At 31.3% G+C, this 22,147-nt stretch overlaps 1 protein-coding gene and 1 long non-coding RNA gene across 15 annotated transcripts; one reads left to right on the top strand and one right to left on the bottom strand.

The window, feature by feature from the left end:
* Positions 1–794: 794 nt before the first annotated feature.
* On the bottom strand, positions 795–15,625 carry LOC107372067 (uncharacterized). Of its 11 annotated transcripts, none has more exons than XR_016198002.1 (13): positions 15,338–15,621; positions 15,157–15,238; positions 14,668–14,929; positions 13,969–14,330; positions 11,716–12,581; positions 11,535–11,635; positions 11,325–11,419; positions 8,999–9,253; positions 8,635–8,784; positions 6,161–6,290; positions 4,769–5,259; positions 1,781–4,642; positions 795–1,660 (listed from the first exon to the last, which is right to left on the bottom strand). It is a non-coding gene; the product is annotated as an uncharacterized LOC107372067 (long non-coding RNA). The 11 variants fall into 11 exon arrangements; XR_016198005.1 differs by having other exon boundaries at positions 11,943–12,581; XR_016198006.1 differs by lacking the exon at positions 11,325–11,419 and having other exon boundaries at positions 1,781–4,371; positions 4,430–4,642; positions 11,535–12,581; positions 15,338–15,622.
* LOC107372066 (immunomodulatory peroxidase) lies at positions 12,378–22,070 on the top strand. Of its 4 annotated transcripts, none has more exons than XM_015940210.3 (11): positions 12,378–12,594; positions 16,441–16,573; positions 16,657–17,063; positions 17,147–17,302; positions 17,384–17,488; positions 17,567–17,683; positions 17,791–17,926; positions 18,420–18,980; positions 19,073–19,242; positions 20,305–20,410; positions 21,216–22,070. In XM_015940210.3, the coding sequence occupies exons 1-11, from the start codon at positions 12,378–12,380 to the stop codon at positions 21,316–21,318; spliced, it is 2,211 nt and encodes a 736-aa protein (XP_015795696.2). In that variant the 3' UTR covers positions 21,319–22,070. The 4 variants fall into 4 exon arrangements, with proteins under 4 accessions (XP_015795696.2, XP_015795699.1, XP_015795697.1 ...); XM_015940213.3 differs by lacking the exon at positions 12,378–12,594 and adding an exon at positions 15,817–16,077; XM_015940211.3 differs by lacking the exon at positions 12,378–12,594 and adding an exon at positions 16,212–16,361.
* Positions 22,071–22,147: the final 77 nt, after the last annotated feature.

Raw genomic sequence — 22,147 nt, 5'->3', positions numbered from 1 at the left:
GATTGTTAATTATAGTTGGTTCAATCAATCAATTGAATGGACTAGACACAAGAAGACTTGGAGATGTAATCTAATTTTGGTGACCATTTCAGTCCAAGATGGTAATTAGATTGATAAATGAAACCATTAATATTCAAATTTGCTTTACAAATTGTATTTTGTTGTGTGAATTTGAGAAGGTAAAAGTATAATGGTTATCATGATTCGTCAATTTAATACTTTACGTGGTAACAATTAGGTTTCATTTTAAACATTTAAACGGCAGATGAATTGGATATTGAAACTGATGTCAAGTTTGAATATCAACAAATCATTCATCTAGTAAGACAAATAATATCAATCAAGCAATCAACCAACAGCAAGTTGAACTGTTATATGAAACATCTTACCTTAGAGCAGCTTAAACAAATTGAGATTCAATTGAAATACATTTCAATCATGAATGACTAGTTAAACTGTAGCTCATTGTGTTCCGAGTGAATCAAATTTACCTTTATTCATAATGTCAACAACTCTATCATTTTGAATTGTACATTTTGTATTCAACTAATTTACCTCTAAATCGCATTAATAAATGTCAATTAAACTCTATTCCAATCATGTTAATCCTTAATCAGTGGAGATTGTTTGAGTTGTTCAACAAAATTGTTCAGATGAAAGCAACTCAACCTAAATTATTTGCATTCATTTTCACGTCTATTAATATGATAACCTGTTGATTGGTTTTTGTGTTCACCAAATTAAGTTAAATTGTGACAGATTAGACAAGAAGTGAAAAATAAAAAAAAACCAAGTGCTGTGATTAACCGGAAATTCTGGTCAACTTGTCATTCATTTAATTTGTATTGATACAGTTTTTTTTTCTTTGCTCAATCTCAATTGATTGGATTTATGCTAACATGGTGAGCTATTAGTTGTTATCACCTGTAATAGGTTTTAGTTGAGGAAATTTGAGCAAAAGTTGACTAAGGTGATGAGAGTTAAACCTGTTAACTGTGTTAAATCCTGATGAGAAATATTATCAACAGCAATTATTTGAAAAGATGAAATTATTTGAATACTTTAATGTTGACTGATCTGGAATTGGGTCAATCCAATTGATTTGCAACAATCATAAAAGCCAACAGATGGTAATAAAAACACAATTTAATCCCAATTAAATATGTGTGTATGTGTATATTAGATCTCAGTTAGACCATTTAGATTGAGGACAATTTGCTCTATTAAATTAACAGTTAGTCAAGGTAATCTTTTTATGTTTTTCACATTTATTAGGTGATAATCCTTTCGGCTCTTGTTTTGACAATTTTTGTCCTCTTGCGAACTTTATGGATTGATCAATTGATTTATTCATCTCACTTGGATTTTCATCAGCGTTAATCTAATTTACTGTTGAAAAGGTAACAATTTAAGTTGATAAAATCTTTAAAATAAACAGTCATTATCAATTCAATTCACATCCATGCATGTCTTGATCAGTCCACCAAATTATACTATTCAGATGTATTTTGAATGGCACAGTGTGAATAGTGAAAAGAAACAAAATCTCCTTTTCTTGTTGCCAATTTAAATTTATATTCAAGATTTTCGATTGACTTTCAAAGAATCTCAATTTGAACTCGTTATGATTGCTTTGTTTCCAGAACAGCTCCAATTTGACCTGATTGGTAGAGAAATGAAAAAAAATCTAGTTAATTAACCATAAGTAACAATGACCAGTTTCAAGTTAATGTGAGATTTCACTCAAATAATTGCAATTTTTCGCTTGTCAGAGTCTCACCTCCAATCCCTGCCAATTACAGTAAACGTTTACAGCTCTCAAATTACTGGTGTACGATCATGTTGATAATCATCAATAAACAAGTCAACGGCTAATTATCTGGTCAAAACGCTTCCGTAAATGCCATTGAGTAATAACCATCACAAAACGTCCACAATAATGTAATTCAAGCAGTAACAATGATTGCTTCTGGCTATGGATGGTAACCACAAAGATATCCATAGATGGATTGTTTCCATTTCATACAGCAAGTGAATCCTCGTGTTAACGATTAGTTGACTGGACCATTGAATGAAAACAGGATCATTTAAGCCATAAAATGATTTTAATTGACTCAAATGAATGATTCCAGTGGATTAGCTGAAAGAGTTGGCACATGAAAATTAATGATTGCGTCTTAATGATTTTATAATCAACCATAGCATGTATTGTTGTAAAACTAGTTTATTTGTGTACATCTTTATGATCTCCAACTATTAAGTTACACAATTTAAAAAAATAAACAGTCGTTAAATCAAATTAATCGTTTAATAATACTTACATAACTCAGTGGTTGATAAATCAACTTATCATCAATCGTTAAACTAGATAATGTTGCACATTTAACAGCCACTGTTTAATCGCACAGTTAATATGCATTGTTTTGGTCTTCTCTTGCTTTCTTTTCTTTTTCTTGTTCTTCCATCTCTTTCTCTTCTCTTTCTTTCTCTTTCATTCTCTTTCATTCTCTTTTCACTCTCTATCTTCTCTCTTATCCTTATCTTTCTTCACCTTATCTCTCTTCATCTTCATTCTCTTTCATTTCTCTCTCTCTCGGCTTCTTTCTATGGACATCGTTACGTAAATTTTTTAAACAACTGCCCCTCGCAGTTATGAGATAAAATTCACTCGGGCTACGCCCTCGTGCTTTACATCTCATAACTGCTTGTGGCAGTTGTTTAAATAACTCACATCAAATTGATCAGAAAACACAATTATTCTAGTAAGCTGATGAATAACATGATTGCGCGGTTTTACACTCGACCAATCATTGTTCATTGTTATGGATAGTAAACAAGGCGCAATTTTTGATTCAAAGATTGACCATTTAAAATACGATTTGATAAATTGACGATGAAATTGGTGCTAATTAACTAAATCCATCGTAATTAAATCAACCAACAAAAATGTTTACAATAATTGGCAGTCTCAATGGAATGGAATGGACGAAAATCAAGATGAAAAATGGCAAGAGAAAGGTTAACATTAATTGAGATTATATCACGATATAATGATTTAATAAATTGCAATCTAATTGATGGTCAACAATGGTTAACAACAACAAAAACTAATTATTGGGTAAATAATTAAATTTTTGTACTTTATAAGAGAGAGAAAAAAAATATTTATAAAATCTAGCCATTTATTGTTTCCGGATAGATTGTATTATTTAAATGCGCTTTAAACGCACATACGATGATGTTTGAAATGGCGATTATAATTGAAAAAAAGGTTGATTTGCCCGAAGCTGATTACAATTAGATTGCTTGGACTGACAAATGAAAAGTAAAATGAAAAATTTACGATAATTAAAGAGTTCTCTCATTGATTGTTGCACTTAATTAAACTACACAATTTTACCAATCAATGAATCAACAGTTAACTGGACAGTCGATGGAGTGATTAATGTACAGTTGACTTTTGGCCGAAACATGTTGACAGTCAAATAGTTACATTAAGGTAAGGCCGAAAGTTAAACAATTTAATGGTAATGAGTATAAATTTTTCAGGATTACATTAATTTGGTGTAAATCAGAGTCAGAATAAGGTGAACCTGGTGAAGGTTATATGGTATTGATGATAATATTTTGCTGTTTTGTATCAAAGTTGAAGGCATATTAAAGGAAGAGTTAATGAAACAATCTGTTTTGTTGAGGTACATTCACTAATTAAGGGTTAATCATAGAAGAGGTAAAAAATTTGTTTGTTAAAATTGCAATTAAATGAGCATTTTTCTTGTTTCCATACAAATTCATTGCTATCTAAATTGTAATCGGAAAGGAAAAGGAAAGTGTTTCAATAAAATCATTTTCATTAAACAAATGAGTAGAAAGTAAATGTTGAATTATTATCATTATTTTGTTTTTAAGTTGAAAAGTAAAGCAAAAATTAAAAACCAACAAAAACACAACTCATAATCAACAGTAATGATAATTAACTTGGGGTTATTAACAACCTAAAGGTGAATTGATTAAATAAGGTAAATACATATTGATTAACTGATTTTCAATCATTTTTTGGTTGCTTTCATAATGCTGAGAAACTGATCGTAACTATCGATCATTCAGATTTTAATCTGAAATATTTTAAAGTATAATTTTGATAATTAACTTGTGTTGAGCTTTGGCAAAATTAAGGCTCAAAGTTGATACTTGGTCATGTTGACGACAATCTAGTTGATTAAGACAAGGAAAGCTTCCAATTGGCACAATAAAGGCAATATTTTTGAATGACTTTTGATTGACAGAGTAATTGTGCTTGTATCAGCTGTTAATTAAGTCAGAAAATTGAGGTTACATTTGGAATCATCAATCACCAAAAATACGAATCGACTGGAAAAATGTAATTTTTATCATTAAAATGTACAAATAATGGGTTACTAATATGTACCTCCGGTCAACACCAGTTAAGGCCAATCAAGCATTGTAATCAACTGTTGTTTCAACTTGTGTTTATCATTGTTCCAGGTAAAGTTGAACTTAATCCATTGATTAGTTGATTAAAGCTTGACTGTTAATCAGGATAATGTTTCATCTGGTTCATAATGTACAGCTTTGATTGTGTTTGCAATTTGAATTTTAAGTAAACCCAAAAATGGTGAGCCTGGATTTTGAAAGACAAAAATAAATGAATGAGAAAGTTAATTATGATTATAAATGTGATTAAGATGATTATCATAGAAGAAAAAATGATGATTGTACTGAGGAATGTAGAAAAAAGGTGAAATACTTTGTTATACTGAATAATGAATATTCAGTTGATACAGAATGGCTGGCTCAAAATGTTGATCCTCTTTATATTTGATGATTGTTTTGATCGTCTTCCACCAGAATTAGCATAAACAGGATGTTTTACGATTACAAAATGATTAATCAAAATAAACTGATGGAAATCGATTAAACCAAAATTGTATTCAACATCAACATCATTAGGCATCCATCTTGTTGCACTCTGGTCGCCATCAACGCCATCATAATTATCAAAGGCTTGATTTCCGTTTCAACCAATCATCAGTTGGATTAAGCTCTTGAAAGGTATTATCAAATTGTTTAATCCATAAGGTAAACAGCAAATTCAACAAACGCCAAGCTCTTCAAAACTTCTTGGGAATGAGTTGGTGTCAGTAGATAAGTTAATGTTGTTCAGGTTTGGTGTTGAAGTTTAATGGACTCATGGTGATAAGATGATGACAAAGATGAATATGGGCCATGATAAAGCTACTAAATAATAATGATAAGAAAAAAACGGAAACGTTAAAAACGTGAAAGGTCAAAATAATGTCGGACAGTCTAATATTTTGAGCGTTAAAATAAAGCAGAAAAACAAAATTGGGGTTAATTTCTTTGCACGGATTCACTTAAAGAAGATGACAATTTGACTTAATCAACACTATTCTTGGTGCTGCAGTTATTTCTGTCAATTAGTTTACATGGGGCAACAAAAGGCTCGACCAGAATCATAGTTAGGTCATTAAAAAGCCTCAAAGCCTAATCCAAGAATGAAATTATATTTTTTGTCTTCATTCCAAGTTGTTGAGTTAATTTTGCAAATTGTCAGCCCTTTTTTAAGGTGAACCCTTTTCCACCAAAAATGACCACTCATTGAGCCTAAACAATTAAAGCTCTAGAGCACTCTAATAAAAGTTAATGTAAAATTAATGAGATTAAAAATTATAGTTGATAGAAATAGTGTTAAACAACAAAATATTAGCAACACAAGATTGGGTGAATCACTGGTTGAGTCTAACAATCGCCAAACGAGCCTAAGGAGCTGGTTTTTCTATTGAATTTGAACGATTTTACAAAATTATTTTGGTTGAAATTCGATGAGAATGTGAATGACCAGAAAATTGACAATTAAGAAGAGAGGAAATTGGAAAAGATGGCTCGTGTAAAAGACGAAATTATATTAGAGCAAGATTTAGGTTAAAAAAATGAAGCAAAAATTAGGGTAGATTTTTTTCTGCTGTGCAAAATTAGAATTTAAACTAAGGTAAAACTTCCTGTAATTCATGGTTTTTAATCAAACCTAATCAAGTTTGATAGGTGTTGTTAATTAGGACCGGGGTTAATAAAAGCTTGAGTTAGTTATGATTAATTACTGTTAACAAGTTACACTTACCTCGTTTCTCGGCTGCTACATGTTATCCATTAAGAAAGTGTCGTGTTAATCAATTGGGTCCACAAAGAATTGTTCAATTCTGCTTGATTTCCTTTCAATTTTTATCTAATTCTAATCAGCTGGATGACACCTTTGAAGTCAAAATAGAAAGTTGATTATTTATAACAGTTTATGGCACATTTAACAATTTTAAATTATAATTAATCGAAAGGGAAATAACAAGAGCTACTGCAATTTAAAAAAAACCGTTGAGTTAGAAACAGCTGATTAGGTCAAGTGTGTGAGAAAGCTGTAAATGTTTCAAGCAATAAGACTTATTGTTTTATCCGACTTTTGGTTAATTGTGTTTCTTCAAATGAATCTTTAATTCAACTTTGATATAATTCTAATTAATATTTTCTTTGGTGATTTAATTATAAAGTGTCAGTTTTAGTTGAAATGGACACCGGAATAAGTGTATCAACCAGACTAAAGGAAAAATTGAGAGAACTCTCAAGGTCAACCTCAGGTCAGTCAAGGTTCTTCATATTAGAAGTTTTTGTTAAACTGGAACTAAGTAAAAGACTCTTCGCTCTTTTGGTATATTGAGAAAATCTTCCAAAAAAATTTATTAATAAAAGATAATCTCACTTAAGAAGAAAATTCTGAAAAGAATCATTCAATAAAAGCATAAAGCTTCATATGACTAAAAAAACTGGACAACACCAGTAAGAAAATAGAAATTAATCTAAGAAATTAAGAAGAAAGAAATTATCTACTGAGAAAAGATGACAACAGAGTTTATAAATTTATTTGTGGATGGAATGAAACATGTAATAACTGAATGTGAGTTGGTGAGATGAGGAAAGATTATCTTTCAGAGGATGAAATACTTCAGGTGTCAAAGGAAGAAAAAGACTGGAGTATTGCACAATGGATGGAAAACCATGGAAAATATTCATAGAATGGATGAAACTGGTATCTGGAAGTATTGAACAAGAGGACAAAAGTCAAGGAATCAAACCAATCGGGATGAATAAAGCAATCAAAATTCTGGAATCAATTGTAAACCTTAGAGATAATATTATGAGATATCATATGTAACTGAATAATCTTTTGAAACCATAACACAAAATTAATACTGTAAAAAATTAATCCCAAAAAGCTAAATGTGACTAAACCAGGGGGCAGTACAGATTATCAATCTGTAAAACTGTTCAGTCAATCTATGGCTTGCTTGTATTTACTTTATACATTCAAATAAATGTTTGATATTACCAATAATAGCTAGTTAATTATTATAATGTGCAATTACCATGGATTAAGTTCAAGATCGATTGGGATATTTGATTGTTCAATGTATCGATGAAAAGACAAATTATGGATTTTAATATAAAACTTACATTACTTGTGGACACTTGTTTTTTGTTTGTATTTTACCTTAAAGGCTTTATCATTTACAATTCAATCAGTTTACCGTTTAATTTTGTGTTTAATTTGTTTGTTTTTTCTTTGATTACTTTTTTACCTGTTGCCTGATGATTGATGAACTTGACATGGTAATTATTTTAAAAATTAACTGATAAGATAACGCCTAAATTCAAAGTGAAAGTATATTCTGAGAACACCTTTTATCCAAGACTTTGCTGCTAGTAACATTTGACATGGATTAATTTCATAAAAGGTTGAAAGTGAAAATCAGTTGATTAACTGTTCAATTCTTGGTAAATTGTGTCTTCATATCATCACCTTTGTTGTTAATCGACTTGACATGATTCAACTATTGACGCTATTGAATGTAAAACGATTCATTAATTTTGTTTTTTGTGTCAATTTTGAATTTCGCTCTGTCGCTGTTTTTGAAGGTAAAGTATTATCAACAATAAGTGTTGCAATTTGTAATTATCATGAAAAATAATGAAAACACAATTTACTGATTTTTGATCTGATTATGGATGATAATAAAGAAAAATGTCATGAGAAAAAAAAACAAAAAAAATGATTAAATAAAATTCGCTTGAGGACAATGTTTTGCGATATTTAGAGTTATCCTAATTGTTTGAGTTACAATTAATGAACCATTTTTTACCTGGAAGTAATTTGTATTTGGCTTTTATTACCGTTAAAACATCACATTTTGTATCCAATCAAACTAAAAGTGAAATTAAAATACATACAAATAATGTATTATACTAATAAAAAGCCAAAAAGAGAGGTTTATTGGGTGTTGCGTGAACTTGCAATTACCTTATCTTGACAAAAATTAAATTGTTAAAAATGAAAATGTCCAATCAGTAGTAAAGGTCAATATTTCCATTGGACATTTCCATCGTTATCAATTCTTAATCATAAACGAAATAAGATAATTGTTAGCTCTTTCACATAAACAAATGCGCAAACAAAAAGGTAAAGAAAAGCTATTTGATCAAAGTGATTTTAATCAAACTGATATGCAGTCCTTTAATGATGAGGTAATAATCAATCAATACAGTTACCTAAATTGCAACCATTTAGTCCAGGTCAAACAAAACTGTTTAATAATCAAGGTAAATAAGTCATTACAACCATTTACTAATATATTTGCTTCTCATCCTTCGCATTTGCAATCGTTTTTCAATCCCTTTTTGAAATCGTGAATCACCCAACTGTAATCAATTTAAAAGAGAGAAAAATAATCTTAATTTTTATCAATTTTTCCCAATTTTAGATAAACGTGAGAAAAGGTTCTGACAATGAGCCATGTTGCTTTGAAAATTGTTTGTTTCATGGGTGATAATTGCGAGTTTCAATCATACTGTTGAGTATAGCTGAAGCTAAAACAAGCCGGCTTTGAAAAGGTAAAACACTAATTGTTGATACCTTTTTTTGGTTTACTAAATAAGTGTAGATGTCTTGATAAATCTTTGGTTTCCATTTATTAAGCTTATAATTGTTAACTGGTTAAATATCAAAATCACGTAATTAGAAAGAGTTACTGTCAAAGTGACCAAAGCTTTAGGAGATGAATGCTTCAAAAATGGTTCCGGGTTATCAGGTTTCTTTATTGTCCTTGACACGGCAAAAATGGTGATAACCTTGATTCAGGTAGACAACAATTGACCAATATGGATGAGGCTAAAAAAAGCGAGAAAAAAGGTAAGATTAAAATGTCTAAAAACAATGATTGTTATAAAGATGATTAGCTTAAAAGTTGAAAAGATTGTTAATACAGGGCAATTCCGCTAAAAGGTATGTTTTCTTTTGACTGTTATTCAGCTCTTAGTTGACCGATTGACCCATGATTGTGTTTATGCAAGTTTCGCCGATACTTATTTGTCATATTTCAAGGTCAAGGTCGTACAAGGTCATTTTGCGAGAATCGCTCAGGAAGACTTTAGAGGTCATATGAATGTCATTTCATAATTTTTGACCTTCAAAAATTATTCTGACGAAGTTTCAATCTTCTGTGATTAGTCATTCTCAAGTTATTATGATTTGAATATCCAAATTTTGTTTTTTATTCAAAATAATTTTTGAGTGCAGAGCTCCTTTTGAGTTACCCAGCCAGTACCACGTGGAGGGGGAGTTGCAATTTACTGGCCATCACTTAATAAGAGATTTCTCTGCCTATTAAGCGAGGTTTTTTTGAGTTTTCCATCTCATTCTCTTACAAATCAGAGGAAATCAGCTTAACTGTAATCTTTGTGCAGTTTCAGCTGCCTGCCTTCGATGGCAACGCAAGCTCGACAACGGACTGCTACAGAGATACAAGCTCTGCTGATTTCCTCTTGAGCTAGCTCTTGAAACTCCTCAAAAATGAATGATTTCAGCTCATCCACTGTTCGAGGGTTTCTTTTGAAAACTTGGTCTTTCAATCGCCCCCAGAGGTAAAAATCGCAAGCAGTCAAGTCAGGAGATCTTGGTGGCCATTCCGTTGTGCCTCTTCTTCCGAACCACTCAGAAAATGTCTCACTCAAAAGCTCTCTGACAATGACTGCATGGTGTGGAGGGGCTCCATCTTGCTGCCAGATGAAGAATGTCCTCCAATCTTCCCTTACCTCTGCGAGCTTGGGAAAAACAAAGTTCTCCAGCATCGCTCTGTAAGAGCTCCCTGTTACATTTTCCGTGTAAAAATAAGGACCTATTCTGCCACCTGCCCATATCCCACACCAAACCATGACCTTTCTAGCCCCAAGATTGTCTGCTTCGAAGGATTTATCTGGATTTGAAGAATCCCAGTAAACACAATTGTGCCTGTTAACAGTCTGAGCAAGACTGAAAATCGACTCATCAGTCCAGATTATCCTTCCAAGCAGATCATTTTCATCCTGAAGTCTAACCAAAATCTCATCAGCCCACTCAACTCTCATATCAAAATCCCCTTCATTGAGTTTGTTAAGCAACTTGATATGATAGGGCTTGAGTTTTAAATCTTTTCGCAAGATCCTCCAAGCCGTGGGCTGTGACATGTTGGCTAGACATGCGATTCGATGCGAAGATAGAGACAGGCCCTCTCGAGATGCATTCTCTGCAATTTCTCGCACTTTCTGAATGTTCTCTTCTGTCCTTACCACTTTCTCTCTCTTTCTCTGGTAGACCACCGACCCGTACTCCCGATAAATTTTATAAAGGTTGTGAAATGTTGTTGGAGCGATTTTCAAAAATCTCTTGTTCCACAGAAGCTTGACAGCTCTTAAAGCAGCTGTGCAAGACTTCTGTGCAAGAAGATAATTTTCAAGTAAATCGATTTTTTGAATCTTTGAAAATCTAGGCGCCATAATTTTGATAATCTGATAAAAAGTAAATTCTAAAGTTTTGTGTGACTGAACACTGCTAAAATAGCTGATAATGAAATGAAAATCTTTGATGAGAAATTGAAACGAACAACTTTAATGATAATTTTACTGAATTGATTTGGATATTCAAATCATAATAACTTGAGAATGACTAATCACAGAAGATTGAAACTTCGTCAGAATAATTTTTGAAGGTCAAAAATTATGAAATGACATTCATATGACCTCTAAAGTCTTCCTGAGCGATTCCCGCAAAATGACCTTGTACGACCTTGACCTTGAAATATGACAAATAAGTATCGGCGAAACTTGCATAAACACAATCATGGGTCAATCGGTCAACCAAGAGCTGAATAACAGTCAAAAGAAAACATACCTTTTAGCGGAATTGCCCTGTAGATGGTGATTACGAGAAGAAGTAAAAAAATCGCAGGTAAATCCTTTTATCAATATCAAAGCGACTCATGATAATGATGAAGATGATGGGTAAGATGATGGGTAAAAGCTGAAAATAAGTGAGAGTCAATTAAAGATTGGAAATAGTGAAAAGGATGAGGAAAAATGGCATTTGTTTGTACTGAAAGGAGAAAGTAGGCGTCGATATAAGATTCCAAGTTTACCTGGAAAAAAAGTTGTTGCTGGACTTATCCGAACGGGTTCATGATTGTTAGCACGTTTCATTCAATTGGAACAAGAAGACCGTTCATGATGATAAAGATGACTAAGAAGAAGAAAACGAAAGACAGATGAGAAGACAGGAGAGAAAGAGAAAGACTTGCTTCTTCATCATTATTTTCTCACCATTTTTTTCTCTCTCTCTTTCATATCTTCGCTTTCTCTTCTGGCCTCATCTCGAATTAGCCTAAATTTGGTTTACTCCCGCACTCTTTTCATCTCACTCTCTCGAACCTCTTTCTCTCGTCTCTACATCATCATCATCAAGTCGTTTTTTCCTCCCTCTTTCTTCACATCGATCTGAGGAAGAATAGCAAAGTCAAATCTTGAATCAAGTCCACTTTCGACTTTACCGTTTGACCATTAACATGAATATCTTTTTTTGCTTTGTTTCCCGGCAAAAATGTAAGTGACCAATAATCATAACTTGATATCTCCATTAATCTTTTAAAAACCATTAATTCTTTTCTCTATTCTTCTTTTGGTTATTTCAATCAGTAAACATCAATTAAAAACCATTGGAAGTGAATGTTTTCCCCAATAATGGAATTGTAACCAGATTTTAATCTGGAATTTGGATTTCCTTTTTTTCTTCATCGTTTTTTTCCTTTAAATATTGTTTTAAATTTCGCTTCGTGATTTTTCACTCAAGTTTCGTTTATATTGGACCATTATCTTCGTCTTTGACCAATCTTTACAACCTTTGTTGTCACCAGCATTGTTGCCATTTTGTGGTTGTGTAATTTGTGTGTATCTTTGATTGTTTCACCAGGGACAATCTAATCACCATGTCGCACCAAATATTAACAAGTTTTATATTGATTAACCTATTGACTCTCAATTTATCGAACGGAATATTACTTCCACGAAGATTAGCTCCAGAAGATGCTGATGCTTCCATTTTATCGCCAGTTTTCAGTTCACTTCAGCTTGATGATACCTTTCATCTTGCCAAAGATATTGTTGTTCAAAGACGTAAACTTGAAGCCAACCTTGAAAGAGATGGTAAGAAATCAAAATTAGATTAAATTCAATTTAATATCGTTCACCTTTTTATTGGTATAAAATGTCCTCCTAAACGATTTCGAATTTTCATTCATTTGAATCTTTGTCTCTCTTGAGCCACAATTGTCAATCAATCGAGTTGCTGATTGTGATTCATTTTGATCCATTTGATGATTAATTAGAAGATGAAAATCAAAGTCACTTTAATGCAGAGTTTTACAAGTTTATCAAGAAAACCTTCAACATTGGTATAAATCATGCTTCAAGTGTCATCCTCAACACCACCAACTATTGACCTTAGACAATCAGAGTTGCAGCTTAATCATAACTAATAACTCAATAACACAGGTATTAGTTAATCTTAAAGAGCTTCTTTCATCTTCTAATTAACCAATCAGCCATTTGTTGACAACACAAACAGCAAAATTACAATCTAAAAAGATGATTCGATTTACCAATGAACATTGACATTAATTGGTTTCAAATTGAATCATCTAATAATAACTGAATTTTAAAATTACGAATGCAATGAAAAGCAAAAGAGTAATAAAAATAGTTGTAAAAAAACAAAAACAAAACGCAAAATCAAAAACTCAAATTGAATTGAATAATTTATTTGCAATCAAACTGTAAACATTTAATATGAAATGGATATTAATATCGAAGAATCAGAAGATGATGATGAAAAAATCAAAAAAATCAAATTAAGGCTGAATTTTAATCTTAAATTAATAATTTCGTTTTTTTTTCTTGTTACTGTTTCATTGTGGGCAATGAATGGGTTAAGTAAAAATTTAAAAGTGTAACCAAAAAATTGAGTTAAACTTTGAAAGTTCCTGCACTTCACTCAACTTATACTAATAATAATTAGGAAAAAAATTTAATCAAAATTTTTGTCGCCATTAAAAGGGGAAGAGTAAAGGTCAGTTTTCCTGTTGCTCTCTAATCAAGTGTTATATTTTAAATTTAATTGTAACTCAACTCTTTTCTGATGGCACAACTGTCAATATATCACTGATTATTCAATTCATTAGAAACATTTTCCCTTTCAAAGGATTTCGATCTTCAGGCGATTTTTAACTTGTCTCGACTTTAATATTACAATCTGTTAATACTTTTTGAAGCTTAATTATTGACGCCTTGTTATTCATTTTACCAACTACCGATTGACCTGAAAAACTGATTTCTTCAGATGTATCACAGTAGGCCATATATACTTACTTTCATCATCATCATTTTCAACTTATTTTTCCTTTCATCTCATATTAAATGTTTATTTTTGATTCATCATTATTATTATTATCATTTGCTCTTCCTTTATCAACATGATGTATTACAACAAGCAAAAAAGGTATGACGAATCATGATGATCACCTTTGATATGTTTCATGAAGAATCACTTTTAACACTTTTATAACAGATGAAACTGATAAACAATTTTGATGATCATAATTGATATCTTTGATCGGACCTCGTCAAGATCAAAACCAAAAGCTTTACACCAAAAATACGTTTCAATTGATCAAAAGGTTTCTCCTGAATTATATCTGCTACTTTCACCGTAATGATTGTTACTCATGTCTCGATTGTAGCTTTTCACTTCACAGCCTGGTTTTTAGTTTGCTGAATCCTCAATTTGATCCAATTTTTCCGTCAATTTCTCACTTTACTCAAAATTGGTTGATTTGAGATTGACCTACGTGAGTGGACTGAGCATCATTGTGATATTAAACAGTCTGGAAAAGATGATATTAAACATTAGATTAGAACTTTTTTTATGTAACTAGTTTGTTATCTAATTGAATAATTATAAGTTATCTTTGTCAGGTAATTACAATTGTTAATGGCCCCCTAATAATTAGTCCTAAATTGAGAGGAACCACTGTTAACAATTATTTAACCGAAATTGTGACCCTATTCAACTGTGATAAGCCGAAGAAATGAGCTGGACCATCATCATTATCATCATGTCTACCTATTTGTTCAATGTAATGATGATCATCATGATAATAACAATAATGAGAATGATGATGATAATGATGATGCGTGGGGATGTAATTTTTCTTGTCTTACTCTCTTTTTAGTCTCTCCATCTTAGTGTCTTTTCCACATCATTGTTTCCTGATTACTTGGTTTATAAATGCTTTATGTGTATACTTTTTTTTCATCTGCCAGATAAGTTACAGTACGGTTTGTTTATTTTTGCAGTATCCTCGATCTTCCCATAAGATTCGGATTAAAGTTCATTGGTCAGTCTTAATATAAAACTTGCCATCTATTTCATTTGGTTATTTATTGTTTATTTAAACGGTCAGTTCTCATCGAAAAGAAGATTCTAGAGTAAAGAAAAAAAAGAGCAACAGCAAAACAAAAAAAAGACATTAAAATTCAACTGTTTAAAATGAAACTTTAGATTGGCTCGTTTGTTATTCAAGCTGATTGTAAGTGATGTAAATTACAATAATCATAATGAGTGCAAGAAGAGTAATCTTCTCAGAATAGAAAGTTAGTAATTCGATTAGCTAAATCACATTAAATATGATATTAAAAATAAACACATACATTGTTATAAAGATGGTTGAGAACTTGATACTTGTGTGTTTCCTCTACAACATTGCTTGAACCATCTGTTGAGAACGATCACCTGAAATTGTTGAAAAATAAATTAGTGATTAGAAAGCTAATATATCAGCAAATAGTTTAAATGATTATTGTTGGACATTGTTAAAATTAGTTGACTTACATTTGAATAATCAAGGGCACAGTTTGAAATGATATAGATTCATTAGACCAGAAGATGTTACACCAATACATTGCCAATAATTATTGAGATGTATGTGGTTAGTTGGCCAATTCAATAATTGATCGGTCAAACTTAAACTTGACCCTATCAGCCTTGATAAACATTTTGTTAACAATCAAAAGACAAGGAGTGTAAAGAACGACTTGTTGGCTATAAAAAAAATACGACTCGTCTGATTGTCGCTTTCATCAGACGTATTAATAATAGTCAAAGCAGGATAGTCAGAAAGGAGGCAAATTTAAACTTGTCTCAATCATCTTTTTTTTTGATTCACTTGTGATAAAATTTAATCTTAAATCTATTATTAGGTATTGTTATGTACATATAGATATTATGATGTTATTATTATATTTATATTCTGATTATTTTTTTATTATGTGTGTACTTATCGGTATATGTTTGTTTATTTGTTATTTAACGTAACCTGTTGATTAGATGAATGGTCAAGAGGGTAATGATGACGGTCATTCAATTGAATTTAACCCCTCTCGTTCCTTTTATTGCTTGCATGTTATTTTTAATTTCCAAACAAACAAATAAACAAATTAAACAACATTGCATCAACAACAAATTTGGCCTCGATTTTATTTTCACCCGATATTATTTCTCTTCATCATTACCAACATCTTCATCAATTTTATTCAACTTTCAGGTCTATTAAATACTACTTAATATTTCAAGTAATTCAACAATTTCTATTGACTATTGCTATTTCTCAACATTATTGAAAAAAAACCAATTCATTCAGTCAATCAACTCTTTAAATGAAATTTTTAGACAAATTCAAGTTTGTCTGCTTTCAAGCTTAACTGTTTACATTATACCGATACTATCGGTTTGATAGCTTCCGATTGTTATGATATTCAATTGAAATGGAAAAGTTTATATTGATTTCAATTTTGTGTTCAAATGAGGATAAAATTGAGAGTTTAAAGGACAATTTATATTAATGATTGTAGATTGAGTAAATTTCATTAACCTTGCATGCTTTTGTTCAGTTTTCATTTAACTAACCGTGATTTTTGCTTCTATCCATTTTACAGGTTTAGTAACTGATATGAGTAAGGAAACTGCTGTTACTCGACATCAAGCCGTTACTACAACATTAGAACGAGGAAATGATTTAGAGAAGCGTCAAGAAGTATTTGAAGAGATGAGTAAACTTTTGGCTCGCAAGTGAGTATAAATAATGCTGATTATTGTAGAAAATGAATGGATTACAATTTAATTTCTTCTTTTATTCTGTCTCTACTTTGCAGTATGTCTCATGACCCAATCTTACCCTCAGCTACAGGTATTGCTTTGGCTAGAATTGAATTAGTTGCACCAGAAACTCGCCAAGCAGTTGCCAATTGTAAAGAGGATCAACATTACCATTGTGATCCTTACAAGCCTTACAGAAATTCAGATGGTTCATGTAATAATCTTCACAACCCTGGTTGGGGAACATCGTTCAGTTGTTTTACTAGATTACTTCCACCAGCTTATGCTGATGGTTTATCAGCTCCTCGTATCTCTGTTACCGGTAGTTCTTTACCTAATCCTAGAGTTCTTTCAGCTGTACTCCATCGTGATTTAAATTATCCTGCCACTTATACTCATATGACTATGCAATATGGTCAATTTTTTTCACACGATGTCGCCTTTACTCCAAGTTCTAGGACAAGTAAGTTTCGATCGACTGGGTATTCATTAATAGTGACTAGTGGATATCAATTGACCATTGATTTATTTTGACTTTTTCTACAGAGGACGGTAAAATGATTCAATGTTGTCCACCATCACCCAATAATCATCCTCAATGTTACCCCATTTTGGTGCCAAAAGAAGATCCATTTTACAGTGGATACAACGAATACTGTCTTAACTTTGTTCGAACCGCCATGTGTCCACAATGTAAATTAGGTAAGTTACAATCATCATTGAATGTTCCAAATTATTTCAAGACAAAATTTTAACACAATCTATTGCTATTTGATAAAACAGGACCAAGAGAACAAATGAATCAGATAACATCGTACATTGATGGATCAATGGTCTATGGAAGTATGGAGAATGAAACAAGATCCCTTTGGACGAGAACTGGGCCAGGTTAGAAATTTTTGAATGATCTTTATCTCGACACCAAAACCAAAATCTTAATTATTTGTTTACTATTACTTTCTATAGCTGGAAGAATGCACATTTCAATGGCTGCTAATGGAGGTGAACTATTGCCACACTCACCAGAACCTGATTCGGATCAATGTAGTAAACCTTCAGAGAATATGTACTGTTTCAAAGCAGGTAAATACAATCAAAAGCATTTCAAAATCAATTTTTTAGCTAATACATAAATTTAGATCCACCCAAGCTAATTTAAACAACAACTCTTATTTATTCCCTTGTTTCAGGTGACAAAAGGGTGAATCAGCATCCAGCTTTAACAGCACTTCACGTTGTCTTCCTTCGTCAACATAATAAAATTGTCAATGAATTAAAAGCAATCAACCCACATTGGGATGGTGAACGACTTTACCAGGAAGCAAGGTAAATCACATTAATTAAAGATGATTTCGATTTTGGATTAATGATGAAAAATTAAGCTAACATCGATAAGTTCAAAAACAAAAACAAAACAAAGCCATGAAAAAAAAAGAAAATGAAAACAATAATCAAATTCTCACCTCCAACGCAATTACATTGAATTGATTATTATGAATGTTGAATATGAAAAGATGATGATAAAGAAGAACAAGAAAAAAATAAGAAAGTGGTAAATTCATGAAAATGATTAAGGAAAAAGTAAAACATTTAGAATAAGATTGATTTGATTTAATACATTTAATGTAACCTAATTTTCCCATTGATCACCATTTTCATCATCCATCAACTGTATTGTTTTTGTTTTGTTTATTATTACTTTTCAATCAACCCAAAAAAATTATCATCTTCATTGTTTTATGCTTGTTTTTGGCGTTGAATTTTCCTTTAACTTCAAAATCATCTTACAGCTTGATTTTGTTTCTCTTTTTAAAATTAGACGTATTAATGTCGCTCAAATTCAAATGGTAACCTACGGCGAATGGCTTCCAATTATCATTGGCCCTGATGCAATGAAATTCCTGAAACTCTATGTTCTTCCTTACGGTTATACTGATTATGATCCTTACACTAATCCAAATGTAATCAATGAATTTGCTGGTGCAGCCTTCAGATTTGGTCATTCACTTGTTAACAGTGTTTTCGCTGAAATATTGGACGATGGTAAACCTTCAGGTTATCGTTTAAGAGAAAATTTCTTCACTCCTTTCGGATTCTATCATGGACAATTAGATGCAGTAATTAGAGGTTTAGTTTCCCAAGCTTCACAAAATAGAGATCCATTTATATCACAAGATATGAAAAATCATCTCTATCGACCCAAAGACTCACCCTATGGACTTGATTTACCAGCATTTAACATTCAAAGAGGCCGAGATCATGGTTTATCTGGTTACACTGATTATCTTAAGTTCTGTTTTGATGAAAAAATCTATGATTGGGCCCAATTGGATCAATACATGCCAACCTCTCAACGAACTAAATTCCAAAATCTTTACAAGTAATGCTTTCACTCTATCACACAAATTAATAGTTAATCAGTTGACAGTTGTTAGCCATTTTCTAACGATTTTTTATTCTTTCTTTATTCAGATCGGTTCATGATGTTGATTTATTTTCAGCTGGTTTAGCTGAATATCCTTTACCTGGAGCTGCTGTTGGACCAACATTTACTTGCATCATTGGTATTCAAATGTACAATCTTAAATTTGGTGATCGTTTTTGGTTTGAACATCGTGACCAAGCCGGAACATTTTCTCCAGGTAATTATAACTTCTCTTTTTCCAACCATCAAAATGTTTACAAAAACAATTTACTTTTTTTGTCTTTTCAACCTCAGAATAAGTATCAATGTTTCCAATTGCAAACTACTCTCAATTTAATTTGATTTACTTTACCTTTATACCGTCAACTCCTTTTTCCCTAACGCAAGATTTACCCATCTAATTTAATAGCTAAATAATCGTAAGGAAAATTAGATAATGATGATGATCAACGTCATATTAAGCTTATTTTTACCCTTTATTCTACTTTTTTCAACAAGATATTTCTACTCTTACCCTGAAAGGTAACTGTGAAAATTGATTCCAGACAATCTAAAGGTATTAAGGGACCATATTGTCCTCTATACCATCAAATTTAACGCAATCATGTTATTTATTGTTGAATAAAGCTGATAGTTGATTGACCTTGTTGTGTAACATTTAATAAATAATATCAACGAGATGAATTGATTTTGGAACCGAATGAATGATGGATAATTTAATCAATGAAAGTTTCTTTGTCGCTAACAAGTTAATATTTACATGTATTACTGACAAGCTAAGATGTTTAGCTTATGACAATCCAGCAATTTAGGTGAAACAACAGCGTAAATAGATTTGAAGATTTCCATAATACTTTATATTACTCTTATTTTTCTGGATCAATCATTTTGGCCAAGAATGGGTAATTTTTATTGAAAAAAGGTCTAATCTTGACCATTCAACCCTTCATCTTTAGTTGAACCTCAATTTTTGTATAAATTAAATTGTTGCTGTTACTTTCAATCTATTATTGTTGCTTTCATTAAATTGCTCTTCAGACAACCATTATTTTTATATTTATCTGCACATCAATCAAAACCAATCAATCAATCAAACTAATTGATTACCAGTAAATAAGCCAATAGTCTAACCAGAAAATGAAAGGATTTGCTTTTGTTTCTTCTAAATCAACCAAGTTTAATCTAAATTGTTTGCCCTTGATCCAACTAACCAAATTGTGTTTGTACCTAATTTTAACACTTTTCAATTGAATTAATTTACTCTTTTTCATTTTTACAGATCAACTTCAAGAAATAAGGAAAACAACATTTGCCCAGATTTTATGTGCCAATAGTGACAAATTGAGTTTCATCCAGAAAAATGTATTCCGAGGTGAATCAAAGAGGTAAGGATGGAATCACTAAAGACACTTGCAATTACAATTTAAAACCCCTTTACCTTCAACTGCCATATTCCAAAAACTAGCTACAATAGGAAAATTCAGAAGCTTAGCCGAATGGGTTAATTTGATGCTTAAAAATACCGACAATTTATAGCCACGAGCTGGAGTTATATGTATTTTGCACGCATTCATGTCTCACGCTTATAAATTTCACATAAGAGAAACGTGTTTATATGTTGCTGATTTTTTGTTGATTATGAGGACGATGATGATGATGATTAAGAAGAAGAAGAAAAAATCACAACTTGATTAGAGTTTAAAAGTGAATTGAATTTCTTTAAATAAGTAAAGCTGGCAAACCATTAACATGCATCAACAACAATCATAGTCCAAAATGAGTTTTCTCAATATGGAGATTAGCAAGGAAATTTATTATTATCATCTTTACGACTATTAAAATTATTTTAACTGTAAGTGGCTAGAAGAGGCGAGAAAGTTGAAAAATCAAAGTAGATTGAATCAAATTAACCAATTGGTTTGTCGATAAAATTTTGAATTGTTAATGTGCTTTTGTTACGGAAACAGACTAAACATCTTAATGGTTTCACTCAGCTTTTCTTGTTATTTCAATTTATTGATTGTTGATGTTAATTTCAATCAATTTAGCTAAATGCTGTGAAACGCTCTTCATCCGTTAACAAGAGTTTTATTGTTTCTCTTTTCTTTCCCCTTAAAACAATTTCCATTTCATATCATGATTGTAAATTTAAATTCACTGATTAATTTTGTTTCTTTTTCTTGTCAACAGAAATCCAGTTGTTCCATGTAATACTCTAACAGCTCCTGATTTAAGAGCATGGCGTGATTCAAATTATCCCGGAGCTGAAATACCTAATAACTATCATCCTTAAGAGACAAAAGCTAAAGATGGATATCTAAACAATTAAAATGAAATTATTTTCCAACAATTTGATAATGATAATAACGGTAGTGAGGGTAATGAAGATGTATTACATGATTGGTCAAATGAGAATAGGAAATATGGAGGAAACAAGTGAAGAGCTGAATCAGTAACCCAATCAAATTGCCATTTCTTGATATAATTCGCCATTTTAATTTCCAACATTTAAAGTGTTGCGATATTATATCATCATCGTCAATAATAGCCTTTATCATTATCATGAATTTATTATTATGTTTCTAAATTTGCCTCATCAATCACATCGCCACTCTATTTTTGCGTTAATTTTCATCTTCATCCTCTCACATTTGCTTTACATGATTGGACAAGTTTAATCGTAAATTGACTGGACACGTAAAGCTAAATTGATGACAATAACTGGACAAGATTGATTCAGAAAGCAAAGGATAAATTAATTTTCAAAGCAAACCCTTGACACTGGATAAATGAGAAAGTCAGCATTTTATCGTTATTATTGTTGCTTTTTGTGGAAAATATCGTTTTAATTGTAATTCACTCTCACTTTTCATCATTGAGACAATTTTACTGTTGATTAAGCTTATACTGTAAATATAATCTACATTTTTTTTCCTGATTACACTCACACTTGATGAGAATCCAGTTTGAATTTTCATCAACCTCAACAACGAAACAAAACTCAAATAAAAAAATGACATATAATGATTATTTAATTCAAATTGATTCAATGTTTGAAAATTGTATTCATTGTAAGTATGTAATTTGATATCAGGTCATTTTGACTTCTCTTTCGGTGATTA

Source organism: Tetranychus urticae, chromosome 1 (genome assembly GCF_039701765.1).
Source record: "Tetranychus urticae isolate SD_2017Ah chromosome 1, NJAU_TeUrti_SD_1.0, whole genome shotgun sequence".
Classification (NCBI taxonomy): domain Eukaryota; kingdom Metazoa; phylum Arthropoda; class Arachnida; order Trombidiformes; family Tetranychidae; genus Tetranychus; species Tetranychus urticae.
This window is presented reverse-complemented; position numbering and strand designations above follow the sequence as displayed.